General features: G+C 37.7%; 1 protein-coding gene across 1 annotated transcript in view; it reads right to left on the reverse strand.

Annotated features, from left to right (window-relative positions):
• Positions 1-552: 552 nt before the first annotated feature.
• Positions 553-25,251, reverse strand: part of UBL3 (ubiquitin like 3) — a 65,629-nt gene continuing 40,930 nt past the window's right edge. Inside the window, exons 2-5 of the mRNA XM_007074339.3 lie at positions 12,919-13,027; positions 8,701-8,787; positions 3,165-3,242; positions 553-2,846 (exon numbers count right to left, since the gene is read on the reverse strand). Coding sequence (XP_007074401.1) covers positions 2,794-2,846; positions 3,165-3,242; positions 8,701-8,787; positions 12,919-13,027 — 327 coding nt within the window. The 3' untranslated portion in view covers positions 553-2,793. The remainder of the gene's footprint in view (positions 2,847-3,164; positions 3,243-8,700; positions 8,788-12,918; positions 13,028-25,251) is intronic.

The raw sequence follows: 25,251 nt of genomic DNA on the forward strand, positions 1-25,251 counted from the left end.
ATAAATGTTTGTTATGAGAAAACCTCATTTAATGTGACTGACGATGTTAGATACTATATTTTTCATGATAGGAGAAGATACAACCTATCTCGAAGAGAAAGCAAATAATTCAGATCAAGGAGACATGCTGAGGTTTTAATAAAGAAGAAAAGCTTCGCCTTGTCCAGAACACTTAACAGAGTCTAGGATAATTTAGGTAAAAGAGGTGAGTTAGATACCAAGCACTGGGCAGGGTCACAGGCCCATAATTCAGGCTTTATTTACATTACCAGATCTATGCAGCCTTTACCTTTCGGTAAGTGAGCTGTTATTTTTGGCAGAGGGATCTTCAATAGTAGCCTTGGATATGATAAATCATATTGTAATCATCAGGCAGTCCAAGGAACTATTTTAAGAGGGATAGTTGAGTATGTTCGTGTATATACTATTAAGGCATCTAAATTTTTGGTGTTTTCAGTATATAATTTTACTGCTATTTTTTTTTTTTTTTCATTTTGCACAACAATGTTATTAGGAATTAAGTGACACAATTCTTTCTCTACTAAGGAACGAGTTTATCCATTTTGCAAACTTTAAATTGAGGTCTTGTAGAAGGGAAATTTGTAACAGGAGAACACACAGAAAAATATATTGAAAACCAATAGAGAGTATTTTTTAAACCATCATACAAATTCAATCATAATGAACTGATAGTCTTTAACTTTGGAAAAACAGAAGAGCAATTAGAATTAAAACAGGTATTAAAAATAATCACCAGTAGTTTGCTTTACAAAAGAACAGAGCCAGAAATGGCTTAATTGCCCAATGTAGTAACTACCAGATTCTTCTTTAGTCAAACACTAACGGAATTCACATTTGAGCTAGTCAACAAAGCATATAAATATTTAACATCCGGATACAACATTTTAGTGATAACAGAGACTGCATAATTCTACCCATTGTTGCTCTGTGCACAAATTAACCAGGTTAAATATCAAAGATACACTGTGAATACTCCTGAAACTAACAATGGAATATGACACAAAATTTTTAAAGACTCAGAAATAAAAGTAGAACACAATTTTAACATGGATGAGACGGTGCTTAAACAACAATCAACTTAATCAAGACCTTGAAAATTACCACTGAAATAAATGCACTACGATATTTTATTTTTAGTTTACAGAAAGAATCTCTAAGTACAGGTTGCAGAAAGAAAATGTTTAGTGCTATTTACATTCATTTTAAAACTCTGCTCTATACAAATTTAATTCTGATCAGTATGAACAATATTTTCGTAGATCTACTGCATATAAAGCCTTTTCATCAAAGCACTGACAATGAGTAAAACAACCTGATTACCTTTAGACAAAGCTGACCACTGGAAACCATTTACACTTAAAGTCTTCTTAAGGGCCATGGACACTTAAAGTACAGAACACAATGTCAGCCCGCAACTTCGTTCTCATAAAGGCTAAAGTTATTTATATGGAATATTGTTCTATATACTACACGCCAATCTATATTTAAGTTCTATAGTTAGGTATTTTATAAGTTTTTTATTAAATATATTCTACACATATTTGTAATTTCATCCAGGAAGAATTTCTTCCCAGTGAAAAAATATAAAATCTTTTATATCTTTACAGGTTTAGATGAAACTAGCTCATGCTTTAGTGCTGTGCAAATTGGTTTTAGCATTATCAATTTTTAAATTATTGGTACAAAACAAAAGAATGGCCTCCTTAATCATGTAGTACGCCTTAAAAATCAGCTTTTGATTTTAATACAATTGCAAGCACTAATACCAAATGCAAACTACATAAAGAAACAAAATCGGTCACTATGGAGAATTATTTCAATTTTAAGAATTCATTTGAACCCCAATGAGTGAGTGTGACACTGGACGGTTACAGACGAGCAATTTTGGAAATATCCGATTTGCTGATCTTCAAATACATAAAATTGATAAGTAAATGAGGTTTTCTATTATCTCTGTGCGGCAATGAACGTCTACGAGAATGGAACTGACCCTCCCACGTTAAGGCTAGGAAGCGCACTCGCACCCCTCTTGTGCTGTGTGGACAAGCACTCGGTGACCGCGGGACTGAGGAGTGCAGGTGTGAAAGGAAAAGCAATTCGTTTCGTCAGCTCTCCGCCGAGTGCTTTAAACAACAGGCACGTTTTGTTTTTTCGTTTGTTGCCATGAAAATAGTCACACTCAGTTTTGTACTCTGTGCCAGTGCAGCCACCGTGGCTGACTTTGATAGAATTCACCCAACATTTCCATTTCTATTCCATTTTTCCCTCTCCAGTGGGCCCACTAATTAACTTCATTAATTGCCGAGTGTTTTCCAGTGCGGAATTGTGTTTCCGAGCACTTTTAAGGTACCATAAACCATGCTGTAAAATCTGCTGATGAAGAAAATAATGTCAATCTTTTTTAGTGCAAACTATATTTGGAACACCTGATTTGTTAGTTCTGGTGATGAAAATTTCTGTGGCGGCAAAACGGTTTCCGCTAGGAAGGTAACTTGCGAACTGTGCGCCTAGAGATTGACAGCATCCAAAAACCAATAGATTTTAAAACTGCTCAACAGAAACGAAGATACTAGAAATAAAAACGCATGGTGAAAAAATGTTCTTGGTTCTTTTTACTTTGATGAGGAAAGATGACAGTGTTCATGGGATCATTCAGGTCCATGGATTTACAGGCAGACTCTTCCTAAGGGTTTCCGAAGCAATGTCGGGTCTCTTCTGTCCCAGCAGCGTGAAAGACATAGACCACATGACAGCACACGCAGCACACGGTGTCTACAGGATTACGCAACAATTACTCTCTCCAGTCTTTTCGCGATTCCTCTGACCTAGAGAAAATGCGGAGAAGCCTTGCTTACCGAAGTGCTCGAATCAGGGGCTGGGGGGGAGGGGTGGCATCCAAACATAGTAAGAATTTGTTTTTAATGTCTGCAATTTTTTTTTTAATTAAAAAGCTGTAATTATAATTATAGTCTGTTTTCATTATAGCCTGTTTCCAGGATGTCTGGTTATTTGCTTAACAAGCTCTGTCCATAAACAATGAAAACTTCCTTTCCCTCAGAAGGTTCAGAAAAAAACCAAGAACCATTTCGAGTGCCTGTCTCCACGGCTCAAGTGAGTAACAACCTCTGCGGTACCCGGCTTACCTTGAGAGTTTGGTTCTGGCAATGTCTCTCTGGCCACCAAATGCATCACCGTTGTTTTGCCAAAAGGAAGTTTTAATGCTATGGGAAAAGCAGAAGGTAGTTTGTGACATACATACTGACCGACTGAAATCACCAGTCGGAACTGAAACCACGTAAAGAATCGATCGCTTTCTGCAGGACTTCCTCAGCAGACTGAACTTCTTACCAGTTAGAGCACGTCTTACAAAATGAGATTAGGTCAATATTCTCAGAAACAATTCAGAAATTATTCTGCCCAGCTATGGCCATTAGTCTGACACAGATATCCGTAATGCTTAAGAAAGGGGACAAGAGAAAATGCTTAAGAAAGGGGACAAGAGAAAAGGGGACAAGAGGAGAAAAGAAACTAAAAAAATTTTTCGAGACTACCTTTTCTAGATTAGGGAAAAGTTTAGATTAAAAGAGACTTGTTTCTAAATCTAATTATCTGTGAAATGTGCAGTCACTTAAGAAAATTACTGCCTTGAACATACCACCGTGGTGTCGAAACAGAAGAAACAACAAACTTAATTTTAAATCTTTATTCTCAACCCTGTAGAATTCAGTTAGAAAACAATTTTCTCTCAAAGGTTACTTTAAGAGAATCACTGTCTTGGTATCCTTAATAATCACTGTTTTCTAATTAAGTCTTAATTTAAAAGGTTTTTCTCATTCCTAATAGAACGGTTTTATTATGAAAAGTTTGAGACGTAGAATAATGTAACACACACCCATATGTCCACGAACCACTTGAGCAAATACAAACACTGAGTTTCATGGTGAATGTCTTTGTTATTCTGTATATAAAATTAGAAGCAACCAGTATAAAACAACTTAGGAAGTTATTGCCACAGGCGGGATGTTTCAGGTCTGACATCCAGAACTACGTTCTCTTCACTAACTACAAACTTAAGGCAGGTTTATAATCAGGCAAGTGTGGCCCTCCCGTTACCTGCTTCTGAAATCCTGCTCTATGGGATGGTGGTTAACATGCAGATTTAAAGAAGAGTACTAAATACCTTCAATGCTATTAATATTTAACGTAACCAAGGTGAGTTTCCATCTTACTTAAAGTTGGTCAGCCATTATTTGGTCTACTCTCTTGACTTCTCAAGTTCAAGTGAAGTAGGATGGCTCATAAGTACACACTACGATGAAAGAAGAGGAGGGACTTCTCCGGAGAATCCCCTAGGTTTGATTTAACAATAAAATGCAAATAAGATTTGCTATTATAAAAAGTCTCATTAAGTGTACTGGGAACACCTGAGTGCACTTAGAGCTGCATATCACTCCCCTTCCATTTCTGGACTCTATCTGGTAAGCCAGATCTGGGTTGAACATCACATCTCTGCGACTTGCCAACAGGAGACGAGTCGCGGGCAAGTCAGTCACCTGCTCCCAGGCCTCAGCTTCCCGTGCCCAAACTGGAGATGGCAATTCTGTCACCTGCCCCTTCCAGCTGTATTGATTAAATGAAGTAATCCAAGGAAAGTGCTTACGGGGCTCGGAACAAAGAAAGCAGGCGGTAAACACCGCCCTGTTCTGGTCATCATCAGTTTGAGAAAGCAACGAATCTCAGAAAACAGGTAAGTGAATGGAGACGCTGCTCAGGCCTGGGAAGCTGCTGGGTAAAGGTTTACCGTTGGAAGCTACACATTTGATGGGGATTATTATTTTTCTTCTGCATTTGAATTTTAACTAGAAATAGTAGATATTGATGCTGACAGTATCAAAGAAGGTAAAGGGAAGAGGGACACAAGAATGTAAGAGGCCTTCTCTTTCCTTCTCTGCGGATGCCTCTGCTTTCTACTGTGACACCGTACAATATCCACAACAGTTTTCAACCTTACATAAAAAGCACCCAGGAATTCAATTATTCCAGTTGTAGACTGGGAGATGGGGAGGGGGAGAGGAAAAAGAGAGAGGGAGAGGGAGAGAAAGAGAGGGAGGGAGGGAAAGAGACTGCGAGAGAGAGAGAGAGCTTTCCTCCAACTAGCCAGCATGCAGAAATCGGCATTTTTCAAAATAAGTATTCCAGCTGATTCTTACGCCAGAGTCTCCGGCACATTTTGGGAAACAATGATCTGGAATGTATTGGATGTCAAACTTGTAGCTGATCTTATTTTCTTTTATCCTTCTTTATCCTTAATAAGACAGTTATCATACCATTTCTTTGGTAGACTGAAATTCTATGCAACTACAAGGTTGTATCTCAAAAAAGGACATTCAGGGCTATGTTTTAAGGAAACTTGGTAACAAAAAAATTACTAGAAGCACCAAGTCTCCTGGTTTAACCACCCACAAAGTGCCTGAACCCCACCCATGGCTGTACCTACTACTTGTACGGAACCAATAACAAGGATTTCACTCTTTTCCCTTAGTGATATATCCCTTCTTTAGGCAGCCTGACATGTTCACATAATTTTGTACTGAATAATCTGTCCACTTGATTTCCAGCTGTTGGTCCTAAGTCTAATTCAGAGGTTAAACCAGAGCAAGTCTCAAGCCATGCAAACCTAGCCTACGCCCTTCTCCACACAAGCCATTCAAACATCTGAAGACAGTTACTACGGCCCTGTGTACCGTCTCCTTTATTATCCACACTCAAGAACACACGGAGACTAAAAAGAACAATTGTGACCAAGAAACAAACAGTTGAATGTTATTATTCAACCTTTATCAAACACCCAGGTATACTGATCAACTTGAAAGGTCTGGCTTATGCTTCCATGTTATTTGTCTAAATCACTAAGACCAGAAGTCGTTTATTTTGTTTTTGAAAATATTGACAGAAATACAGAAGGAAAATAGTAACAAGTCAATCTGTTAATTATACAAACACAAATTCCAAAGAAGTACTAGTAAAAATTTACACTTTAATGGGAATGAATCAGGAGTTTGATTTTAACACAAATCCCATGATCTTCCTTTAATACAAAGTTGAAACTTTGGGGCCACAACAAAAAGATAATGAAAGACGTAAGGGAAATTTCTCACATACGTCAATACTCAAACGGAAACAGAGTCTCAAGATTCATCCATGCAGTTAAGATATTAAATTCAATCAACATCACAAGAGCTTATATGCAGCAGAGACAATCAAGTAAAGACTAAAGATAGCCTATCCTTCATGAAGGAGTTGGTCCATGCAACTTTATGAAAGATCTATAAAAAGAACAACAAAACCAAAAAAAAAAAAAAAAAAAAGCTGTATTTTATTTATTTAGTTTTACTTATTTGTTTCAAATGTGTAATATATACTTGGAAAAGAACCATCTACAGGCAAAAAAAAAGATTGGGGGGTCAGCTACCTGGAGATGAATGGACTTGCCGAGAGATCAATAGCCTCTAATAACTTATTTTATTTTAATGCTTAGTTTATATCACTCATTCATTCTTCAATTTATTTCAGCTAAGACACACACACACACACACACACACACACACACACACACACACACACACAGTTCACTGATTTCTCCTACCTGCCCCCTCTGGCAACCACAAATCTGTTCTGTGAGCTTGGTTTGTTCGTTTCTGTATTTATCGATCATCCTCATATCAAAGAGCATGTGGTGTTTGTCTTTCTCTAACTTATTTCACTTATTTCCATGTTGTAAATGGCAAGACTTCATTCTTTTTTATGGCTGGCTAATACTCCTGTGTGTGTGTGTGTGTGTGTGTGTGTGTGTGTGTGTGTGTGTCCCATTTTCTTCAGAAATGCGTATCATCAATAAACACAGGTTGCTTCTACATCTTGACTATGTAAACGATGCTGCAACGAACATGGTGCGGCTATCTTTTTGGAGTCAGGGTTTTCATTTTTTCAGGTAAAAACACAGAAGTGAAGTTGCTGGAACATATGGTGGTTCTATTTTTTACTATTTTGAAAACATTTTTCAAAGCTACATTTTGAAAGTAGCTCGGTAGACAGCAGCACTTTTCAGACTAGTTATCTAACACTGCCACTGAACCCTAGTCGTGAGTGAAATGCTGTCCTGCAATGCTCCATCTGCCTGATACTGTCATCATAAATCATTTGCATCCATCTTCGCCAGCCCTTATCACCCCCTACGCTGAGTGGGTTTTATCCGTTTCCACTACGCAATACTAATGCACCCTGAGGATTCTATCTTGTTCGACCCTGTATCTCCGTGTGGCATGTAAGAAATAAATACACGCTGAAGGAACGAATGAAAATATCCTACCTTTAAGGAAACACAGTAAACATTTCATTGTTAGGTTTAGAGAAAAAAGTCATGCTATATTTAAACAAAAATATAAAAGTAGATCACCTCATTTGCCTACCAATCTCTAATTATCAGAATATACTTACAAACCCTGCTGGTGGTAGAGAATGTACCCCATTAGGAGGCACTATTGAGCTACATTTCTCCAATCACATGTAAAGAGCAGTAGTACCAAAAAAGTGTTTATTGTGTGCCAAGCACTGTTCTAAGTGCTCTGAAGACAGAGACTAATTTGACCCTCCCGACCTAGGAGGTAGGCACTGTTGTTAGCCCATTTTATTGATGAGAAAAGTGAGGTAGCTACCCCAAGGGTACAGAGGAGGAAGTGGTGGCGCTAGGATACAGCTTAGACCATCCGGTTCTAAATCTGCTTTTAATCCCCGTACTACACTGTCTCTCTGATGTTACTCCTTTACCTTCATTCTTGCACGACGGGCAATTGTATCAGTTAGAGTCAAACTGAAAACAAATTATCATAAATTTTTCCTACTTTGTGTGTCTGGCTTTAACTTAAAAATATTACATCTGATTTATATTATCTAAAAAGTACAATAAAATTAAATTCACAAAATAATAGGTATAGACTACTTCTAATGAGAGTTTATTTCATAAGGGAGTAAATACTTATCACAGTGCTAAACTTAAATTTATGAGAATGCAAAATGTAAAGAATAGGCAGAATTTATGAGTTTGAAATTATAATTTTTTTGTAAAATCAGACAATAGCATTTAAAAATGTTTTTTTTAATTAAAAAAAAATTTTTTTTAACGTTTTATTTATTTTTGAGACAGGGAGAGACAGAGCATGAACAGGGGAGGGTCAGAGAGAGGGAGACACCGAATCTCAAACAGGCTCCAGGCTCTGAGCTGTCAGCACAGAGCCCGACACGGGGCTCGAACTCACGGACTGCGAGATCGTGCCCTGAGCCGAAGTCGGCCGCTTAACCGACTGAGCCACCCAGGTGCCCCTAAAAAATGTTTTTTAACATTTATTCATTTTTAAGAGACAGAGAGAGACAGAGCACGAGCGGCGGAGGGGCAGAAAGAGAGGAAGACACATAATCCAAACCAGGCTCCAGGCTCTGAGCTGTCAGCACAGAGCGCGAGGGAGGTCTTGAACCGACGGACGGTGAGATCATGACCTGAGCCAAAGGCAGCGCGGCCCTTAACTGAGCCACCCAGGTGCCCCCAGACAAGGCATTTAAACAAACAAATGAATAATGCTGCATGAAGTAAACATTAAATCCCATTACAAAGGTGATTATTACCTCCTAATGTGACATTTCCATGTAGAAATCGTCCTTGATAAATAAGTCGTAGAATATTTGGACTGCTGACCTGTTCTTCCTCCCAGTCTGAAAAGAAGGAGTGAACTGTTAGGTGTATTTAAAGACAGAGTTAAGGTATTATTTCATTGTTCAAAACATTCAGATGCAAATCGGATAGAGAACACATCAAAGAAGACACCTGGAGCCTCCCAATAATGGAAACAGTCACCACTCACAACAGTCAATCACTGCAGGCCTGCCTGGTTCTTGGTAGTGCTTCTCATTAATAAGAGCTACAGAAAGACTAGTTTTTGCTTAAGAACAAAATATAGTCCTGAAGTTTAAAACTTAAAACAAGATGGGGGAAAAAATCTAATCCTAGGTAAAGTGAAATGTCATTTGAAAATTAATTGCTATTACCAGTAATTAACAAAGAATATTACAATGTTCCGATATCCGTACCTGTTAAATTATGTATCTGAAGCTAGAAACAATTTAACAAAGATTTTAATATACCCATATAGAGAAAAACAAAAACATTATACCTCAATAAGGCTGGAGAACAAAAAATTTTAAAATAACAAAAAAAAATAACGATGTTTACTTCTGGATGTTGACTTATTACGTTGTCTTCTGAAGCCAAATGATAAACATTATAGAAGACACAACTTTTAGTTCACTTTGCCCAAATACTCTGACGAAACTCGAAAAATAACATATATTAGAAGATACTACACAAATATGAAAGCTAGGGAAGTATATAAAGAAAATCAAAAGACAAACTGGATGGGTAACAGAATATTTCATTTTGTGTATAACGTATGTTATAGTGAAATATGGAATACTACTCTCTTAAAATAATGATTTAATAAGGACTGGTACTGGCCAGGGTCCAGGGTTAGTCATTTTACTAGCTGGTGGATATAATAATTTAAGTTCCTACTGTGACAAAGATTTGAGAATTCTATTATCTCTCTCAAGAATTTTAGTATGATGTGTTTGTTTCCTACAGAAGCTCCTATTACCAGGAGGTAACTATCAATACAAGGATGAGTTTAAAATATCCTGAAGAGAAGTGACAGAAAAGAGGTAAGTAGAGCACTTTCCTTCTGAGTGTTCAAAATGACGAATATGAACTTGATAAAAGCGTGCCCCCCACTGACTCAGCACAACAGAAGTGGGAGAGGAGACATGCACTGGAGTCATTTCTCCCCCAGCTCCCGGTACCTTTTCTCCTGGTCCGTCCCCCCACCTCCCCGCCCCCCCCCCCAATTACTGTTTAATAGACTATTTCTGGTCAAGATGAAAGTGTCCATATAAATAAAGACAAATGACAGGGTCTAATTCACTGGAAAAAAAATATTCTAAAAATATTTAAACTATTGTTTTGAGATGCAGAAACTTAAAGGTACGCACTTCATGATTTTAGAGACTGTTGTGATTTCCATGCACTTCATGGGTTTAATATGCTATCTACCCTCCCCTCTCAGAGGATCTAAAATTTAGCAAGACCTACAGAAGAACAATGCTTTAAGGAGGAATTTCAGCAACCAGTAACATGTATTGAGTGGCTACTGTTTTGCACCCCAACCCGGTAAGAGCTAGGTGTCTGATTACTCCGCCTATTAGCAATATGCCGCTAAACTGCCAGAGCAGACCAAGGACAGCTAACTGTTGCCAAAAATACACCGCACCAAGTGGTTTTTTTTTCCTACTCATTTAATGTTTACTACACTTTCATTATTAGCACTAATATTTCATATTAGCAAATATTTACATGTGCTGACCTTTGGTGTATCGAGATAAAATGTAGAGCTAGGTTTTTAATTTAAATATTTTATATAAAATAAAAATGACTGATTCCTATTCCCTGCATTGTCTAAAACTGCAAAGCAGAAGTGGTAAACTTAGGAAAGGCTGGGCTCAAAAATTTGTATGTGAAAATAAGTAACGTAAGATTGATACGATTTCAGTGCTCGTAGATGGCGGTTCATTCATTCGGGACACCATTTATGGCAAACACCTGCACTTGAGTCCTGTCTTTGTTTACTCTGTCAGGATTTTTAAGGAATTAAAAGCAATTTTAATATCTAAGTCTAACAATTATGATGGTAAAGGTATATTTTGTTGCCACAAGTTACAATGCTGCCCTCCACTAATTACTGTTTAAGAGGGACTGCCCTTTTTTGTCTTGTGTAACATTTTCTACAATACCATCGATGTCCAAATGGACCTTTACCCTCTCCTCCCCAAATCAGAGAAGTAATCTTCTATATCATGTTTAGTAAAACATCACTATTACACAGGTATTTAAAAATGCTTTTCCAGGGCACCTGGGTGGCCCAGTCAAGCGTCCAACTTTGGCTTAGGTCATGACCTCATGATTCATGAGTTCGAGCCCCATGTCAGCCTCTATGTGGACAGCTCAGAGCCTGAAGCCTGCTTGAGATTCTGTGTCTCCCTCACTCTCTGCCCTCCCCTGCTCATGCTGTGTGTGTCTCTGTCTCTCAAAAATAAATAAACATTAAAAGAAAAAAATTTTTAAATGCTTTTCCTACTATAGTTATCTGTCCTGCCTGGCTATGAAGAAAATCTAATATTCTTAGGGCCCCAAGTTTAATCTTCTTCCGCTTTTCTGAAATTCCTTCTTACCTCTAACCTTTAGAGGTTACCCTTAGTCCCTTGGTTACCAATGGAAAAAAGATCCAGTCATTTGAAAGTATTTGTCTAAACCAGTGTTTCTCAAGCGCAGGTCTATGAATCCTGAGTTCATGAACAACACAGCCGTGCTCCTAGGGTCTAAAAGTCCTCCTCAAGAATTTTTAAATCATGCTTTCATTTTAATGATAATCTGGAAGAGATTACCCACATCGTTCAAATAATCACCTTGTACTGCCTTGGGATTTATTGCCCACATATGCAGTTTATGATCGTACTGGCACCAAGCAGTACCTCTTTAATTGTCAAGAGGCTCATAAGAAAAGAACGGAGGTTGGCTAAATACGTAAACAATGCATTCTTGCTAAGTGACAATTGGGTACACTGTGTGAAGGAAGCTTTTGTGGTGAACCTGCAGATAACTGGGTCCTCATACAGCACACAGTAGCAGAGGCAAGCCAAGCTCAATGGTCCTTTACTTGTGGTGCAAGGAGGGAGTTGGTTTTAGCAAATATACATCATCTGGCACATTAATGTTGTTAATTCGAACATTATTGGTTTTTGAGTTATACTTGTGCTTGTGGTTGTATGAGTTAATAAGGATAAAGCATCTTAACTGGGTTTTATGTTTCTATCTTTAAAAAAAAAAACACTCTAACAAAAATAATTGGAATCAGCACTAGGGAATCTACAGGAATTTTCTTCCTCTAAAGGAGTTCCATATATCATTTAAGGTTCAGAAACACTGATCTGATTGATTCATTTTGAATACACTGTGTTCTTTGTTGAAATGAGTCTTGTCCTTTAAAAGTCCAAATTGTTTTCACTAGTAAAATTAAGTGAATCAGCTGAAACCTTCATTATCACTGTAACACATGCCCTAAAAAGGATGTAGATGACTGAGGCAAAGTTCAAAGGAAAAACACAAGCTAACGACTCACTTTAGGATGGCAAGACAAAGTCTCATTACATGAAAAAGAATCAGAGAAGAAAGGAATACCATCCTCCCCTCTCTCAAATTTTGTTTTGTCATGGATACTGGCTTGAAAATGCAATGCGTAAATGGATTTTATACCTTCTTGCCCCTTGTAGATCAGAGGACACATGAAGTGACATGAATTAGAAACTTTGTGTTAAACTCAATGTTAAACTGGTTACATATAGGATAGAACAATGAGAATGCATTATAATTTTTTGAAAACCTTGTTTCTCTTTCCTCTTTGTATTCTGGTATAAATAGATTTACTGATATGAAAGTGTGCGCACGTGTTAGCTATGTTGTGTTTTCCTTTTAAAAACTAATTTTCATTTACATTAAAATGGTTCTGAGGCAAAAACAGGGGTTTTGCAAACTGGCTCCTTCCCCATTTTGCAATGAGGTAGCAGGAGAGCAAAACCTAAGGATGAACACAGTGTTCCTTCCCCTTTAACGCTGAAGGCTGATACCCTCAATTATTTGTCCTTCTTTTGTATCTTTCTAATTTTTTCAAAATGTTTGTGAAACAAGGTAGGGTATCAAGAATTAACATTATTCATTCTCAAGAGAAAAACACCACTCACCCATTGGCCAATTGTCATACACATGCTTCGCAATGTCAGAAGCAGAATCATTAGGAGAAAACAGGAACTCTTTTGTTTTCCCGCTTACCAAGATGAGGCGCAAATTTATCTGAAAGAAGACAATGATTCTTTTAATATAAATCTTGAAATTTTTAAAGTAAAAATATGACTCTAGGCTTTTCATTTCAATCACATTCTAAAGTATTACTAAATGCCATTTTCTGGGTTTTACTTATTTAAATTCTATAAAGCCTTTCTTTTTTTAAAGAATGGGAATTTCGCATATGACTTTATTTCCATTATTTTATTTATTATGTATGGGGGCAGATATATTTGCCTTAATAAATGAACAAAGGAAAACCAAAATTCATCATACTTTTATATTTAATTGCTCTAACAATGTTCAGAATTGGACTTTTATATGTTATCACTATTGCTGTAATATACATACTACCCATTGAAAAACAAAAGTGCTGACCTTGCAGATCACATCACTCAATGGGAAAAAAATTTAGTTGATAATCTACTTCTTAGAAAAAATGAGGAGGGAACAATAAATTATACATAGCATTTTAGCCTATAAAAATCACTCAAGTCTAAACAAACTAACCAGAAACAATAAAGACTTTACAGTGGTTAAAGGAGGAATCAATAATAGTAGTTGTATCAATCCCAAACGCAATCATTTATTTGGGGACAGTAAAGGAGGAGCTATGTGTGACAAAGGCCATAAATTCATGCTCAGTGAATAAACTAAGGTAAATAAATAAAGGAATTAAAGTTTTTGAGATCCAATGAATTTACATTTCCAAAGAAATATATTTGTTTATACCTTTTGTAACACATTTCTAAATGTTCATTTTTAAAAATATTTTTTCGCTATCCAGAATTAATTTGATGTTATTTTTAAAAACTATGGTATCACTCATTTCTCTGTTACGGAAATGCAGGTGGGGTTTTCTGTACTTCTGGGACTGTTAAAGAGGGCAAATAAGACCTTCCCCAAAGTTGGGCCTACTCCAGAGCGGAGTCCTGGGACCGGCCCAGCTGCTTTATATATAAAGAACAGAGAACGTCATTGTACTGGTTTGATTGTACCCAGTCCCAGGTTAGCCAAGCTCTCTTCTTCAGTTACCAATACTTTTTCCTCTTAAAAAAAAAAAAAAATACCAGAACATCTTGAAAATGGCCACGTCTACAATGAATAAACTGGCTCCTAACACAGTCCCATTAAAGATACCAGGTCACTGATTTACTATCTCTCACCACCGTGGCCAATGCCACTTCCCAGTGCCTCAGCACTTTGAAAAAGTATTGAAAGTTATAAAATAACTCCTCTAGAAAAATGCTCTGCACATACAATTCCTCATTCACTGGGATGTGGCTGGATCCCATGGGGTAGATACAATATTAGAAATTGTATTTTAACTGTATGTGCATTGTATCTCCATAAAAAAAGTTTTTTAGAAGATCAGAGAAAAATCTATATTCCAGGTGAAAAGCTCTTTCTGTATGTTCAGTAAGAATTTCTTGCCGCCTTTCCTAACCAGAATGGAATTAGACCAAAGAGCCTAATATAGGAAGAAATCTGATGAAATCACACTGCAGCAAACAAGTAAATTCAAGTTCCATCTGAATAATTCAATAATAGTTTGTAAGGATGATTACATTTTAAGAAAGCACCACATATTTATTTCCTATAACAAATCAGTAATGAGTGATTCTTAAGGCAAGAAACCCAACAAGCCTATAATACGAATTTTAGTTGTCGGAGATGCCCTACTCATAGCAATCTCTTTATATGTGAATATTGATAAATATACACTATACTTTGAAATTATATGGAGACTTTCAATGGCTTCCCACTTCTACAATAGTATACGAGCCCTTCAGTCATTAATGCCCAAGAAATTATGCCCCTCATAATGGCTCAGCCACATGTGTTTAACCAGAAAGATAATTAAATTCAAGCCTCCTAAAGATTATGTAAATGATATGAATCTACTTTTTCTCAGAATCATCTTTTTAAGTTCAAAATTAATTTCTACTGGGCTTTTATTCAAATTATAATGTCTAAAAATAACGAAGAAAAAAGGGAAAAAAAAGACTCCTTAGGATCTGTAAAGACAACGTCAAAGCGTACTTCAGATTTTCCCTAATATCCATCAATATGGAAACAGGAAAATAAATGATAGTACATCCTTACTATGGAAATCTGCAGTCATTAAACAACATGAGATATAGATCTATATGATTTGACCAGGAAAGGTGTCCATAATAGATTAAACAAAATAACATACACACACCCCCGCATAAATACGTAACACTAAATGGGTTCATGCAGCAAAGTTCTCAGCATTTCTTTTTTTAAAACTGATACCAATCACTGTCACCAGCAAACTGATGTTTCACTTTTGCTTCATAATCAATGGTCTAAAGAATCTGTGTGCATATAAGTTTTCAGAATGTTAGAAACTTTTGGCCTCTAGCTGTGTTTGTCACAGGTTAAAAAAATTTTTTTTAATGTTTATGGGTTGACATAAACTTTTCAGTTTGACACAGGCCTACTAAGCCCTACTGGTTATTCACACTGGCCTGCTTCATGCCCTTAAGATACCTGCCTGCTCCCAGAAATCAGTTCAGTTTGTAACTCATGGTAGAGTCTCAAAGTGGCTTTGGGCTACAAAATCAGAACAAAAAGCAAGGTAAGATTTCAAAATCTACCTCAGAGAGAACCTAATCCCCTCTGTGGGTATGGAAGAAAGAGAATATGAAAAACTCTAAGTCTGTCTAAATATATAAATCTAGAACTTATCAAATCTTATAGTTAAAACTATCTAAAACTGACAATAACAGTTAAAGACCGCTTCAGGAATGAAGTTTATGTCCCAAATTAAAAATAACAGCAATAAACTCACAAAATTAAGTTGCCGAGTAAAGGAACACGTTGCCCAACACACTTCCAGTGCCCGGTACAATGCCCGGCATACAGTATGCGTTATTTGTTTACCAATAGTTCAGTTTCTTCAGTTTCGAGATCCAAGTGGAAATATACTGGAAAAGTCAAGCACTAGGATTCAAATCCAGGCCTCAGCGTTCTGGGCATTTTATCAAATGGCCAGTGTGGTATGGAGAATAAGAATGGATAATAATCATTTCTTGGTAGTCCTATGGACATACGGATACTTCCAACACGTGACCACCTCTGTGCTCAATTTGTCAGGCTCTGGATCGTCACTGTGAGCAACGTGCCACAGTTTACACAAATGGTGTCAGTTAGTAAGGCATTTCCAAAAAATAAAATTAATTCTGATCTACCATATTCAACATGTATACTGTACCCAATTTTCAAAAGAGGCTGAAGATTGGGTTACTGACGCGGAAGTCAATGGATGAGTCTAGATCTGTTCTTACGCTTATTTCTCTATGTGATGACCTTGCTTCTAGACTAGAAGCTTCCGTCTGCCTCAGTATACAGTCAAGTGTATCTTAGGACTGTAACACCAATGGAGGAAAACAGCAAATCCCATAGCCTCTTTTTAGGAAAAGTCTTGAAAGCAATCACCCAGATAAACATCTGGATACACAGGTGGGTCAGTAGTTAACTACTCCTATCATAGTAAACATTTTCTCAAGCTTATTCAGATAAATAATGTTAATTATAGCTATTCTCAGTAAATGCAGGGCATTCCTATAAATGTAAGCTAGTTTCCTTTAAAAGATTATGTTCCAGGGGTGTCTTGGTCAGTTAAGCGTCCGACTTCGGCTCAGGTCATGATCTCACAGCTTGTGGGTTGGAGGCCTGCATCGGGTTCTGTGCTGACAGCTCAGAGCCTGGAGCCTGCTTCGGATTCTATGCCTCTGTCTCTCTCTCTGACCCTCCCCAGCTCATGCTCGCTCTCTCTCTCTCTCAAAAAAAAAAAAAAAAAAAAAAATTAAAAAAATTTTAATTTTTTTAAATGTTTATTTATTTTTGACAGAGAGAGGGAGGGAGGGGGAGAGAGAGAGAGAGAGGGAAAGAGAGAGAGAGAGAGAGAGAGAGAGAGAGAGAATGAGTTGGGGAGGGACACAGAGAGAGGGAGATACAGAATCTGAAACAGGCTCCAGGCTCTGAGCTGTCAGCACAGAGCCCGATGAGGGGCTCAAACTCACAAACTGTGAGATCATGACCTGAGCTGAAATCGGACGCTCAACCGACTGGGCCACAGAGGCACCCCTAAAAAAAATTTTAAAAGATTATTTTACTTCTTTGAAAAGCTAAGTCAGTACCTCAAAAGAACTTTTGCTTGTGAAGCAGTAGGATTCTTGGCTCATCAACCATGGATTAAAAACAACTCTTGGGTTGCATGGGTGGCTCAGTTGGTTAAGCGTCCAACTTCAGCTCAGGTCATGATCTCATGGTTTATGGGTTCAAGCCCCGTGTTGGGCTCTGTGCTGACAGCTGGGAGCCTGGGGCCTGCTTCAGATTCTGTGTCTCCCTCTCTCTCTGCCCCTCCCCTGCTTGTGCTCAGTCTCTCTCTCAAAAATAAAATAAACATTAAAATTTAAAAAAAAAACCTCTTACTTACAGCTTAAAATGTGATATACCACATGTACATACTTGTCTAAAAATTAAACTGTTAATGAGGACTCTGAATGACTTCATGAGATGGAGTTATTATGTCATACAATCCCCAAGGATGGCGTTTAGATATCCAAATGAGTGATACATTTCATAATTATTTTTGAGGCAAAACAAATCAAAACAAGACTATTAGTGAGGTAGCTACCAAGATCATTTTCTTTAAGGCCAGTGGAAATGATAAGGATTCTTCTATGTATGTAATTTCAAGTTAAAAAAAAGTTTTTAGTCAAATTGTCATTCCTATTTGTCAGATTACAGCACTTTGGAGAAACCGCATCTAGAACTTAATTCACACAACAATTTGTATTCAATTGGTCAGGATGAAAAAAACTTAGAGAAGTAAACAGGGAGAATGGAAGATGGAATTAATTGGAATGGTCTTTAGAAATAAGACAGACAACTATGGAGATGGACCATGTCCTTTAAGAGAAATAGGGCTGTTTTCTACCAAGAGATCAACAGGTTCACCAGAAAAGGAGTTCCCGACTTCTCCTCTGAGTCTCGGAAGAATACAATGAGTACTGGGGTACTGCACGTTCAAGTGAGGAACCTTAGCCCTTGTAGTGCTCATTCCTGCCCTTTTTGCTCAAGGGCAAGCAAGTGGCCAGTGGAGAGATGTTAGACTTTCTTTGCAAATCAGTTTTTTTTCCCTGAAGCTCTCAATTTATCTCAAGGGGATTATACTGAGTAGATAAAGCCAACCGCAAAAGGTTACAGACTGTGCGATTCCATTAACATAATATTCCTGAAATGACAAAACTATGGAATGGAGAACGGATTAGTGGTAGCCAGGTTTTAGGAAGAGAAGGGGGAGGGGTGGCTGTGTCTATAAAAGTGAAGCACAAGGGATGCTTGTGATGGAACTGTTCTGTGTCTTACCGCGGTGAGTGGTCACATGAATCTGCACATGTGATAAAACTGCACAGAACTAAACGCAAACGCACACCCACAAATGAGTGCATGTAAAGCTGGAGAAATCTGAATAAAGTCTGTGGATTTTATCAGAGTCCATTTTCTGCTGTGATAACCGTCCTACAGTTATGTGAGATGCTACCATCAGGGAAAACCAGGTGAAGGGAATATGGGATTCCTCTGTACCATTTCTTACATGGGCATGCACACCTATAATTATCTCAAAATAAGATTTTTTTGGGGGGTGGGTGATGGGTATTGAGGAGGGCACCTTTTGGGATGAGCACTGGGTGTTGTATGGAAACCAATTTGACAATAAACTTCATATATTGAAAAAAACAAAACAAAACAAAACAAAAAATAAAGAACATTTAACCAAAAAAAAAAAAAAAAGATTTTTTTGAAAGTAAGCACTCAGGGGCACCTTGGGTGGCTCAGTCGGTTGAGCGTCCGACTTCGTCTCAGGTCATGATCTCACAGCTCGTGAGTTCGCGCCCCACGTCAGGCTCTGTGCTGACTGCTCAGAGCCTGAAGGCTGCTTAGGATTCTGTCTCTCTCTCTCTCTCTCTCTCCCTCTCTGCCCCTAACCCACTCATATTCTGTTTCTGTCTCTCTCAAAAATAAATAAACATTAAAAAAAATTTTTTTTAAACTAAGCACTCAGCTTGCTAAAAATGTATATGGTATTATATGTCTGTCTTTACTTATTTGCATTTGAAGACAAATTAATGCTTTTTAAAAATTAATACTGTATTGGGCGCCTGGGTGGCGCAGTCGGTTAAGCGTCCGACTTCAGCCAGGTCACGATCTCGCGGTCCGTGAGTTCGAGCCCCGCGTCAGGCTCTGGGCTGATGGCTCGGAGCCTGGAGCCTGTTTCCGATTCTGTGTCTCCCTCTCTCTCTGCCCCTCCCCTGTTCATGCTCTGTCTCTCTCTCTGTCCCAAAATAAATAAAAAACGTTGAAAAAAAAATTAAAAAAAAAAATTAATACTGTATTAAAATAGCTACTTGATCTAGAAAAAAGTATATAAGTCTATCAGTGACTTATTTTAAGACAATGTATAAATTTTAAAATAGATAAGCATATTTTCTTTTTCCTAGAGTTATAGATTTATAAATGGTATATTCTGGATTTCTGTTAAACATTACAGAAAAATGGAATGAGGAAGAAATGTGTTTTTTTTTTTTACATAGAACTGATTTAAAACAAATTATTCACACAACTGCAGTGCTAAATTATGGTAATCATATTTCATAAACTTGCTTTTAGTTGTTCATTTCTTCAAATATTTTCTGAAACAGACAGTGTGCTTGGTGTCTGTATTACAAAAGACTTATTATGAAAGCCTTTGAGGATTTCATAACCTTGAAACTATGAGAGACATCATTGTGGGGGAGAGGGGTAGCTAGGATGTAAAATTTAAGTGTTCATAAATATTAGCTGAATTAATTTTAAAAACAAAAAGGAGAACCTGGAATCCGACATTCCAGAGTCGGGTCTTTTTTTTTTTTCGGTACAGTGAATAAAGGAGCAGAAATGCTAACACCTGCCATTTATTGTGTGGCTTTAATTGTATTTTGGGTACTGCACTTAGTTACTCGTCACCCAGCCCATTTCTGAAGCAGTTCTTCCTACTCCCAGTTTAGAGTTGTGGGAATGCATTTAGAGACTTTAATAAGTGGGTAAACTGAGATTTGAACCGGGGTGTGCTAACAGCCCAGTATTTGATGTTCACCCCTCGGGTCAAGTGAACCAGGTGGTCGCGGCAAATTCCTTACCAAGGTCTCCATTATTGGTCATCATCTTAACTACTCTTGCCCTCCCTATGCTCTGACCAGGTATCTTTTTTCAGCTCCTCAAAACTGCCAAGTTCTTACTTGCTTAAGGCCCTTGTGTGTAGAACTCTGGGTGCCCTATGCTCCCCACCCCAAGCCCCACACACTCTGGCTTCAATGTGTTTAAGGCGGGACGGCATAAATAAATCCTCCTGAGCAATGACACAAAATTTTTGAAGAAAACAGTAGAAAAAAAATTCAAAATAGAATTAGAGAAGCCAAGAAAGCGTTCCTATTCCCCACTGGAATGAAGCAGAAGTCCTATTTGTGGAGAAGTTAAGGCATCCAAGGAAACAGATTTTTACCTCTAAGAAAACACACCTAAATTCTTGTCTATGAATCTACTTGTATTGTGGGGTCATAAACTAAGGTACATTGAGATCTGCTAAATGACTTGAAACTATGGGATCTTTTTCTACACTCTTTTTAGCACTCAGCATGATGTCGATTCTAATACACACAGAATATAAAATCTTTATAGGTGACAACACTTACCTGCCCTGAACCATAGGCAAAGGGGAGGCTAGAGAGTTCTCCAGTTTAAGTTCCAAAGTAAACTTTCATGACATCTCATTTTAGTTGGCATGTGATTTTCCAGAACACTTAACTCATTTTAAAATGTAGGTGGAGAACGACATTCCAAAGCAACATTTCATGCTTTTTAAATTCTATGAACCTGCCAGCTATTTATTATTTTTTGAGCACTGAACACAAGAAACCGTTGGGCTATACAAATGAATTAATAATAATATTAAATTAGCCTATTTGCTTTCTAGAAAATGTCGACTGATTTTTTTTTTTTACTCATCAGTGAAGAAACAAAGAACACATTGGGTTCTTGTAAGCACAGTTCAGAATCAAATAACGTAGCTCAAAATTTATATGACATTTAGTGCCTGGAACACAGTCAGTGTCTAATTAGCCATTATCACAAATTATCTATCACTGTCATCATCAAAACCATTGTTAGTTTAGTAGATCACATTATACTAACTATACAATGCTCTTTCTTTAAATACTTTATAGAGTACAAAACAAGTCTGGGAAACCTTGGTAAAATTAAAACTCCATGAGAAGACTGAACAACATATTTTCTTGAGAAAGCCTTCCAAATCATTCTTAGAATTATAATCTTTCAAGTTCCAAATCCTGTAAACGTAGAAAACATGTTGGTTCTGAAAATGAATTATGGTTCTGTTTCACATTAAAACCTGACAGTAGGATACAAGCTAGCTGCTTTAACGAGACTTCAACATGCAAGTGTAGCGGTCGAATTTCCTATACATACTATGGACTAAATAGCGAATTTGAATTTAACCAAAGCAGTCTCTCTGGGACACTGGATTTGTATCTAGGGAAACCTTTGTTTTGAGAAAGACGTTCAGGCCTTAGGACTCACTTAATTAAGAACAACAGTTCAGCACAACTGTTTCTGTCAACCAAGTACCGAAGATATTAAATTATAGATAGGAGAAACGGAACTGGCAAAGGCAAAGCGATAAAGAGGACATTGGGGAAGGGAGAGAGTAGCTTTTCCTGTATTTATAATATTATAAATTATCTATCACGTATTTCAGGAGGATGACAACTTCCTTTTCTCTGCCCATCTCCCATTAGTGGAAATCCGATGGTTTATGTTCTTTGGCTAATAGCCTGAAATCGTGGGGAAGGAAATTAGTATTTACTGAGTATCAACTATGCACCAGAAGTTTTCCTTACATGTAGTATCTCATTTGAGCAGTTCCAGCACACATCCTATTTTGGTAGCTCCTGAATAGTACTTTCTCTTCTCTCTAATCACCCAGCTGCTCTGATAAAACCAGGTATGACGCAGGATGAATCTTTTAGATCTCTACACTTACTCACTGTCTTGGCTGTGCCACTGCTTGAGCCTTGGCCACATTCCCCTTGAGGTGAGCATCCGCCCTTCTGCTGGGGTATCAATTTCCCTTGCTGCTTCTATGCTATTATCAAATTCTCAGCACTACTCTAAGTACTATGCCTTTCACAATATTCCTCAATCATTCAACTTGTACAGAATTCTTCTGGTTCACAGATAGAGAATGCACAAGGGAAAAGAGGCCCCGAGAGGCCGAACCCAGATTTTCTCTCTCCAGGGTCAGGGTTTGTTCTAGCATATACCTCAGTGTCTCCCCAAACTCTCTCTCAACCTCCTCCTACAGCTTTCTCAACATTGGACTTCTGTCTTATTCATACAGCCACTCCAGAAGGGCTTGCTTGTCTTAGGATTCACACAACTTGTGAGACAAAATATTCCTTAATCTGCTCCATAGTAGCTGAAAATTAATCCTGTTTCTCTGAGTGATAGAACCTGTATGGAATATAAGTAAATGTTAAGAGAAAAAGAGTTCTATATTATACACTGTAGAATAAATCTGGAAATGCCAGGTTAAAAAATTCAAACAAGGTGTCTGTCAAGAGCTGGTGGGGAGAGTAACGGAGAGTTAATGTTTAATGATTACAGATTTTCAGTTTCGCAAGATGAAAAGACTTCTGGAAATGCCTGGTGGTGATGGGTGCACATTATGAATGTCTTTAATACCACTGAACTGTACCTTTAAGAACAGTTAAGAACACAAAGACAATGGTTTGTTAAAAAAATAACTTCCCATTAATAATTAATCTTGATCCTCTGAAGTTTTAAATTATTGAAATATAATAAAACAGTAGGGGAGTAATCTCATCTAGGTAATTCTGATACAATAAAGTGTTTCATTTTATACGAAGTATAAGAATGGTTAATTTGGTAAATATTATGTGTATTTTACCACCATCTAAAAACCAAAAAATATTTTTTAAAAATTCAGTTTCTTCTCTGCAAAACTCCTCAGAGTCATTCATACGCCCAAATGAATTTGTGAATCTCTAAGGGGAAGAGGGACCGATAAAGCTACTTTGAGCTGATACTTCAAAAGACTGAACACACAAATGTTTGTTAAACAAGATACGAGGCTAGATGCCACAGAAGATACAAAGATGATCAAAACATAATAAGTACTTAGGATTTGCGATAAAGCATTCAATCACCTCAGGAGGCAGTGGGGCTAACATAAGCAGGTCACTGAAAAAGTTGGTTTACTGAATTTCGAATTTGCCAGACATACTATATTGACGTGGAACCTGATTTGCACATAATAAAAAATCAACCATCAGTGTTATGGCATAATATTTTATCATAAAAAATGTTGAAATAGTTGTAATTAAAATAACCTATTTTATACCTATTGTTAGAGGATGTCAGAGTGACATTCCTTTTTGCGGTATAATTGTGAATTACATATTTGCACCACTGCTGAAAGGGCAGGATATACCCAGAAATGGCCTTTAATATTAGACTACAATACACATTGAGATGAACATCTTAAAACGCACAACTAAGGGGCGCTTGCGTGGCTCAGTGGGTTAAGTGTCCGACTTCGGCTCAGGTCATGATCTCTTGATCTCTCAAAAGTAAATAAACATTAAAAAAAAAAAAACTTAAAAAATAAAAATGCACAATTGCAAAGACTTATTTTTCCACAAACCTTTTTTTTCAATGTTTATTTTTGAGAGAGAGAGAGAGAGAGAGAGAGACAGAGACAGAGCACAAGTGGAGGGGGGGGGGGGGCGCGCAGACAGAGAGAGAGGGAGACACAGAATCCGAAGCAGGTTCCAGGCTCTGAGCTGTCAGCACGGAGCCCGATGCAAGGCTCAAACTCATGAGCCGTGAGATCAGGACCTGAGCTGAAGTTGGACACTTAACCGACTGAGCCACCCAGACGCCCCTAAACTTTTTTTTTTTTTTTTTTTAATGAGGAAAATGGCTTAGACTTGATGCCATGACTATGGTTAGAAAACAAAATAATTTTCATGTGTGCCTTTGCCCTATGAAAGGGAAACAAACGGTTCTCTGAGGGACTGTCCTAGATGACTATTCAAGTCCCTTCCAGCTCTAATGTCATATGATTAGCATTAAACAAAAAGGTCATGTTACTTAGAAATATAAGAATTTTATTATACATAATAAAAAATATATGTAGGATATGTAAACATTCTAATGACCCTGTTATTCCTATCAGTCACACTTCTTACTTGAATTCATAGAGGTGGAATGATGTAAACCCACTGCCTTCATTTCCTCATCACTAACTCTGCTCTTTAATTCCCTGTGAATCTGCCTTGGAAGCCACACTACTGAACCGTGCTCTTGAAGGTCACTTACAACCATCTAATAAGAAACATCAAATGGCTTCTTCTCATTTCTCATCTTCCTTAGTCTCTCTGTAACATGTGACACAGTTAATTCCTCTCCTCGTTAGGATTCTGTAATTCCCCGAGTGTGTTTTCTGAAACACTGGCCTCCATGAAGGATTCTGGGAGAAAAAACAGTTCAGTGATCAAGTGAATCTGCAAAACACTGCTTCATACATTTCCATCTTGGAGATTTGTCATGTGTGTTAACATTAAAAACCCAGAGAATTGCAGTGAACAAATTCACCCAAGACTGCTGTAGTATTTAACCACAGAACCAATGTTCTTTCCCATATGACCTGTTGCCCCCCTCCCAACTCCTCCCACCCCCCCACAGATCTAGTGTCTGGTAAAACATACTTTGGGGAATACTATTCCTGCTTCTCTGACCCTCTCTTTTAGCTGTTCTTTTTCCTCTTGTACTCCAAATATGGGCCTTCCGAGGTTCCCTCATCAATCTTCTTTCCCCAACACCTTCCCCACACTCTGGGGGTGGATAGGGCTTCAACTGTCACCTGTGCGGAACATTCCCAAACTAATTCTCCATGGGACACCAATTTTGTTTCTCCAACTGTCAGCTGACCATTTCTAATTGGATAGCCTGTTGTCCTCTCAAAGACTAGGTTTAAACTTATTCCTTCCTAAATAACAGTTATCATTTCTGCTAAACTCTCCTGGTCTCCCAGTTACTCAGGCTTGAAGGCTCAGGGT

This window comes from Panthera tigris, chromosome A1 (assembly GCF_018350195.1).
Source record: "Panthera tigris isolate Pti1 chromosome A1, P.tigris_Pti1_mat1.1, whole genome shotgun sequence".
Lineage (NCBI taxonomy): Eukaryota > Metazoa > Chordata > Mammalia > Carnivora > Felidae > Panthera > Panthera tigris.